The sequence below is a fragment of the Ruditapes philippinarum genome, unplaced genomic scaffold (assembly GCF_026571515.1).
Source record: "Ruditapes philippinarum isolate M1 unplaced genomic scaffold, ASM2657151v2 ctg1299_1_1_1_1, whole genome shotgun sequence".
In the NCBI taxonomy this organism is placed as follows: Eukaryota; Metazoa; Mollusca; class Bivalvia; order Venerida; family Veneridae; genus Ruditapes; species Ruditapes philippinarum.
Window position 1 is genome coordinate 292,567 of NW_026859549.1, and position 7,763 is coordinate 300,329.

The 7,763-nt window shown below is 30.8% G+C and overlaps 1 protein-coding gene across 1 annotated transcript; it reads right to left on the reverse strand.

Moving 5' to 3' along the window:
* Positions 1–275: 275 nt before the first annotated feature.
* LOC132756917 (uncharacterized) lies at positions 276–7,530 on the reverse strand. Its single transcript, XM_060748063.1, has 9 exons — positions 7,389–7,530; positions 6,838–6,951; positions 6,476–6,582; positions 6,066–6,130; positions 5,678–5,841; positions 4,876–4,990; positions 4,179–4,195; positions 3,642–3,783; positions 276–3,142 (listed from the first exon to the last, which is right to left on the reverse strand). The coding sequence occupies exons 2-9, from the start codon at positions 6,893–6,895 to the stop codon at positions 2,917–2,919; spliced, it is 894 nt and encodes a 297-aa protein (XP_060604046.1). The 5' UTR covers positions 6,896–6,951; positions 7,389–7,530; the 3' UTR covers positions 276–2,916.
* Between the last annotated feature and the right edge of the window lie 233 nt (positions 7,531–7,763).

Below are 7,763 nucleotides of genomic sequence, written 5' to 3' on the forward strand. Positions count from 1 at the left end.
AGAAACGAACAGAAAAAAAGAGTATTTCGAAAATTTGAAACAATACATACTTGTATAATACTACACTAAATAGCATTATTCAATGACAAAAAATGAAATAATTAGTTTGTTTCTGAAAACAAATTTTTACTGAATCATCCTTTATCAAGAATGTTGTACGTTACTGCTACATTATAAATTTGTTATGACATAATGCTCATTTTTATCATGTTGAGCTGCAGTGACTTTATATTTCAAAAGACTGACTGTTATAGTGGTGATTTGTGGAAAAGCTATAAATCTGCTGAAAATATAAAAATGCTGTTCCACTCTTTTTATAAATTGAACGATACATGTAATTTTAGATAGAACTTTCCTTGAGCCAGGTAAGTTATTTATCGTTCATGCGAAACAAATCTTAAATTCACTATATACCCTTTGATGGACATAATGTCATTTTAGATGCAAAATTATCTCTCAAGAGGTCAGGAAAGTATAAGACATAGATAAAGTCTTTACTTGTTGCGATGTGCCAAACGTTTCTTAATTCCGATACAAATATTTCATAGAAACCGTCCTATTACTAACATAGAAAGAGAGCAAATACGGAGGTTTATAAAGACATATCAAATTACTTTAATATAAATATCCTATAGTCTAGTGGAATTATAATAATTAAGACATTCTTTATTTGTACACATACATAAAAACAAAACAAAACAAAACATGATATGGCACTGAGGTTTATACTCTTACTATAAGAAAACATGACTGTTCATGTACACTTTCAGAAAACAAAACTTGTTGCCCTTATATGACCTTTGCTATATTTTAGCATTTTTCAAATTGTTTTTAAGAGTTGTACACTTTAACAGAATATGAAGCATTTGAGTGATAACTAAGGCACGAAGACTAACAACAAATAAAAGCGAACTATTGTATGACTTCGCTTAAGTAGTATTTAAATTTATTCTTAAATCAACAAAACGGAAACATGATTAGACAGCATATACGAATTCAACATTAAATATGACTGATGTTTACTTACAAAGTATTTGTATATAACCATATCTATCAAATCGTTTTCGTAAACAAAACGTTTATTTTAAAATTTATATCATAGATTGTGACCGCTGATGTCGCTGCATATCAATGTTTAGTAACATTTTTAGTAATTATGATAAAAGCACATGCCACCCTTTTGCCATTTCAGTTGCCGATGAAGGCATTTGATTTCAAATTGGAATTATTTTCTATGAGATGTTAGATATAGATGGGAGACGTGTTTACACGACCTCTTAAAAGTACACACAATAATTAAGATATGGTTAAATGGATATTGCGATTAAGACATTTAAAATAGAACTAGAAGTGTTCCCATGAATTCAGAAAGTACATGACAAAAACAAAACATAATAAGGCTATTCAGGTATCGACACTAAAATAAAACATAAATGTTTATGAACTCACTCATGAAACAAAACTAAATGTAAATATATGACGTTTGCTGCATTTTTATTGTTCTTTACATACTGTAAACATAAACAAAATACAATACGTTTGAAACTAAGATATTGAGAAACACAAAAAAAAAAGAGAAATGTTTTAGAAACATGTACATGTAAGTATGTTAATAAGTCAACAAAAGGGAAACATGGTATAAGACAGAATATACCAATTCATACAACACTTCATAAACTCATTTTCGTTTAACAATCGTTTTACATATAATTCATGAGCACTGATGACAATGTATAACTTTTTTTGTTTAGTAAACTTGATTAGCGCTTTGTCAGTGTAAGAGCTTTGTTTTGATTTTCAAAATGTATATTGTCAATAGCTGTATTTATTTTAAACAGAAATAAAACACAAATTGAATGAATATAATAAAATTAGTCCCGGAACAACTTGTCTGCAAATGACATGTTGAAAACTGAATGAATAATATAGGACTAGCAATGATGCTAGTCCGTAACTCCTATAAATGAGACAAGTAAAAAAACCGCAAAGCCTCGGATACTTGTTCGGAAAAACTCAGAATTAAAAAGTAAAAAAGTCTCTCGGGTACTTTTCGGCAAACTTAAATTATTTTCCAGACAGTTTAGAACAACATTAGATTTAATGACAAGCAAAACGAAAATACCTAACTGCTTTATATTTTCAACAGTGAGGGTCAACATAAACTTTGAAATATTAGCTTAACGAAAATACTTAACTGCTTTATATATTAAATGGTGAGCGTCAACACAAACTGTGAAAGTATGAAACATTCTCAGCTGCAGCAATCAATCAATTCCCCCCCCCCCCTCCAAGTGGTTCACTATTCCGTCCAACAAAGAAAAATATTTGTGATCTCAAAATCGTCGAAATCCGTAAACACTTTAACTTTAACACTTTTATCAAGCTAAATATTAAACAACAGAAATCTTTGCAATATGATGAAAATTGTTTTAGATGTAAACGCAATGCTACGATCGTGAAATTCAAGCTGACAAAATATATGATTTCCTTTATCTACAATATGTGACACTAAGAATCGTAAATGCGCAGGAAAACCACGCTGCGTATCAGTTAAAGATGTTACTGACAACAGCTGTTGCATTATAATATCTTAGAAACCATTTCGTCCATAAAATATTTTACGTGCAAAAATTACATTTACAAGTTGAAACATATAATAAAAAAGTTAAATAACGTTCATTTCCATAGATATTGCACTCGCAATAAAGAATGTTTATAACAATGAAAACTAAAATTCGGGTTTCATTTACTTTTATTAAATCGGATAGTTGCAGCCTTCGTTGCTGGTCGATTAATTAGCGGCAAAAAGATTTTGTTATCATTTATCGAATATTATAGGAACACGGATTTCACTTTTCATCATTCTAGCAAATTATAAGCATTACAGCGATAAATACTAAACAAATTGTCTATGTTTCACCAGTTATAAATAGGGTTAACTTTATGGGACAATGAATATGGTAAAGTGGGATCCTGTTCACCGCTTCTTCCTCTACTGATATATCTAGAAGCATAAGGATAGAATCCATGCTCTGCGTGACCTTGGTTGGATATATATCCCCGTCCATGATGCTTTAATCCCGAAGATGAACTGAACGATGGTACTGTTCTGTGATACGACCACTCGCCGTCCTGTTCTAATCTATGATTTATAAAAAGCAATAAAAGAAAAATGAAAAGAAAAATAAACCTCAAATTAATGAATAGTTGTTAAATTTCTTATCTACTTCAATACGCTACTTTTACAGCTAGGGGAAGAATAGTCACACATAAAAGGAATGATAAGCAAAATACGGTCTAATCCGAAATAAGCTGGTAGAAACGACGAAAAATAAACTAAGCCCCTCCTGTTTCAAACCCCCCTACTGAACGTTAGATCAATTGCTCCCAAACAGTATCATATAGAAAACCATGTGCATATTTATGTCAACAAAATAGGTCAACCATCGACTATGTATAATTACAAAGTAGAAATTTTATAAACAAAGTATTGGATAGCCATAACATTGGAAACACTGGAGAATTCCATTGAAGTATGACTCCGAATAGCTTTGTAAACGAAAAATTTAATATATATATAATCAACCATGTCTTAGACTTTAAAAGGATATACATTTACATATATTTTACTCAAAACTTACATTTGAGATCCGATGTGATGATCACGTTTCCGTTTCTGTTTTCGGAGTCTGTATCCACGTATTGGAAAGCAGATAATGAACATGATTAAGATGACAGCGGCAAAAACACAAACTATCACCACGACCACAAATGTCAGTCCAACTGCAAAATGAAGCAAAATGGTATTGAAAGTACGTCACAATTGGGCATGTGAACTTCCTTAACATTCTATAAGTCGGAAAGATTGGGATGTATAAATAATTATTGACAAATCTTTGAAACTATAAGAAAATTTGTTTCAAACAATTCTGATAACATTCCTTTGGACACTTTATATCTTTTATTTGATCTTTTGTCACAATTGTGTTAAATTTAGCAAGATTTTTACTAGGAAACGTACATGTTTATTATAGTCTTAACATAATGCCTTGTCAAAACTACTAAAAACAATAGAAAAAATTGTATGTAGCACAAACGGCGAAAAAAGTGCATTTTCTTCGAAACCTTTATATCTTTGTATACAAATTGTCACTTTTGTAACAGATGATATTACTTACATTGTTGGTCCTCTTTTCTGAAAAAAAGCAAATAACATTGACATGTTTACTAAAAGCATGAAAAAATCCTTTTTTCTCGATGTGCTGTATCTATGTATTGTTATAACTTTGATACTTTATCTTGGTATATGATAGAAATTAGTTTTTACCTATTACAAATAGAAAAGAAACTTGTTGCTTTTATCAGCATACATATTACTACGCAAGAACAAACAACCGTAGATCATTTCGTTAGAAATAAGTCATCCCAATTAGATCAGCAGGCAGAGCAAAGGATAAATAGTCAAGAGGCTGTTGGTTTGGTCCTCTACCGAGACAACAATTCTCCGTTACATTTCATTTTGGACATTGAGTCTTAAAAATAATCATTTGTCTAGCAACGCCTGTTCAGAACCCATATGGAATAGGTAGTAAGTCAATAAGGTGGATCTACCGCTGAGATATGATAAAGTGTTAAAATCGCTTTAAACCAGAAGCCCATAAACAAATAACAAATGAAAGATGATTGTGCAAAGTGACGCATTTGCAACAACTAATATATATTTGAAGTAGTTTTCAAATCTATTTCGAAGTAACAGTCACTGAAAATCTTTAAAAATACACAGTTTCAATGTATTTCCAAATAATCTTTAAAATATACGCTTTCAAAGATTCATATGGAATGCATATGTAGGTAATATCAAAAACATTTACATACACGCATGCAGGTATTCTCGTCTCCACAACACAATGTTCTTCCGCAGGACATTCTCCATTGACCTCAAGAAATATTTCACAAATGATAGTTTCCGTCGGACCCGTCTCAGACGCCACTTTTAACAAATACAGCAATTTTATAATTATAAATTTTTACATGCATATTTAAATTGTAAGAAAAAAATTGTTACAAGATTTTCTGCACTATATTCGAAATCAATATGAGAGTCATTGATTGAAATTTACAATATCTACAGACATAGTACTGTACATTCTGATTTACAAGGACTCCATCGCGGTTTTATTGACATGACAGGCTTGGAATATTGTTTCAAGATATCTAATATCCGTACCATTTGATATAGGTTTGGACCAATAATTTTTGTCCAATTTTTCGGATTATTAACTTATCTATTTTTTTTTCCAGTAAAAAGTAATATATTGCGCAATATGACACGAAATTGAACAGCCTGCAATGCTTTTACACAAAATGGGATAAGAATCGCACAAATCATCGATATTTTAATTTAATTCTTAGTATACTTCCTTTAGTATCCTTTGATTTTGTCTATTTTAAGTGCTTTACTTGATCTATGTAAGGATCTCAAATTTTATGTTATTAGTTTTTACCCTTCATAACAGCAATGAATACGAAGACATAACTTAGATATAACATACTTTACTTTATTAAAGCCACACATCAGTCGCATACTTAAATATCGGACTTAAATCTTCAAATTATACAGGATCTTTCCAATTGTAACCTTTTTAATTATCAGATTATATTTTAGTACTAGCAATACCTTTCTTGTCGCCAACTTTTATAGTTGAAGGTGACATCGTTTGATTTAGGAGTTTAATTGTCTTTTCACCAGTGATTAAATCAACGTTAGCTTTGGTGAAGTCACTAGCAGTTACCTCGTTATCTTCATACTCGGCTACAAAGTCTGCGACCAGGCTTCCAGGGCTTGGAAGAAAACAAAAAAAGGATTTAGAGAGAGGGTTTGGAAACGGTATTTACACATGTTAACTGAATTTGAAATCGCCGAAGAAGAACTAAATGTGATATTATGTACGCAAAGTAGCACAAAGCGAAATATTTTAAGTAAAGAAAAATTAAATTGTCAAATATCATTTATAATTAAGCATTTCCAATTTACGACAAATGGCGAATAAAGAAAGTTTATCTACCTTAGCAGAACATCCATTATACGCCGGAATGATTCACCAACACTATCTTTAAAGTACTGGGATATCTGAAAAAAGTTCATAACTTGAATATGACTATACTTGTGAACTTGTCGATTTGACAATGTAAGTAGAATTAGTAACAACTCAAAAACACGTATTGTATCTTACATGAACTAATATAATGACTTAAATCTACAAGGTCTAGAAAAAACTTTAAAAATACTTAATTTGGAGAGGTACTCAGCATGATTTATTTATGATTAAACGATATCTTAATATTATTGAATTTCTCGAAAGTAACTTAAGGTTACAGTGTATTAAATAACAAGATACTAGACGCTTGGTCTGGTTACAAAGGAAAGGTTTTTGATATCGTACAGGCTAATTGATTTAAAAAAAAAAATTATTACCTCCCCTGAAACACTTGCTAGAATGTCAGCACTAGAAAGATCAATGTCAGTGACGTCAATTCGGAATACAAACTGCATAGATTTCCTTCTTATTGGAACATTCGTGACTGAAGTGTGATTTAAATTGTCATTATACTTACAGAACAAATACATGTAATCTTATATGTGTCAATTCTTTCATGAAAGTTAAGTTAATAAATTGGAATTAACAAATTAAGATCATTGAGAGTGTTTAGACAATCAGAACCTACAAACAGTGAAAACTGTCAGAAATCCAAAGGAACAAAGAAAATATACAAACTAATTCAAAGATTTATTTATTTAATCTTTAAACTTATTACAAGCTAATATCTTATTTTTACCTGTCTCACAATTGATGCCTTCGTATCCAGCTGTGCATCTACAAGTGTATCCGTTCATTGCATCAATACATTCGGCATCATTCTGACACGGGCTGGATTGACATTCATCTATATCTGAATATTCAAACGGTAATCATTTATATCGATATTAAAGCAACATGCCTCCAGATTCATGCTATTTCTCATGAATATTTTGAAAATCCATTCAAAAGTATATCTTGTACAATGTCGGAGTGTTAAGATTGGACGCAATTTGACATATCAATTCTCGCTGTAAAGTCGAATGTAAAACAGCAAGTCTTCGTAAGTCTATTGTTAGATATGTAATATCAAATGTTAGTGAAAATATTCAAGAAAGAAGGAAGAAAGGAGCATATACAATAATGTTGAAGTACATGTAGTTAAAAACAGACATAGAATGCAATCTAATTTGGTTTAAACACAACACTAGTACGTTCTGTCAAATAATTCAGTAAAAAAAACAATTGCAATTAGTAAACTGACATTATTATCATTTAAATTAAAAAAGAAGAGTTTATGAAAAGGTTTACCAGATTCACAATGGACACCTTCGTAACCTTCTTTACACGTGCAAGTGTACCTATTTACGTCATCAACACATTCGGCGTTATTTTGACATGGGCTTGATTGACATTCATTCACATCTTAAAAACGTTTATAAAAACACAATTGATGTACATAGATTCATAAGAATAATTAAGTGTATAGGCCTAAAACTATGTGTTAGGTGCTTATCAAATTAATGCAATTATTTCGAAGGATATGCAGTTAGTTCGCGACTCACTCAAAGAAATAACAAGCCTTATGACTAAAATAAACACAAACATCATCAGGTGTCGTATTCTAAAAGACAAATTTCTGTTGATTTAAATATATCAGTATACGTGTCTGTTTTTCAGCCTTGT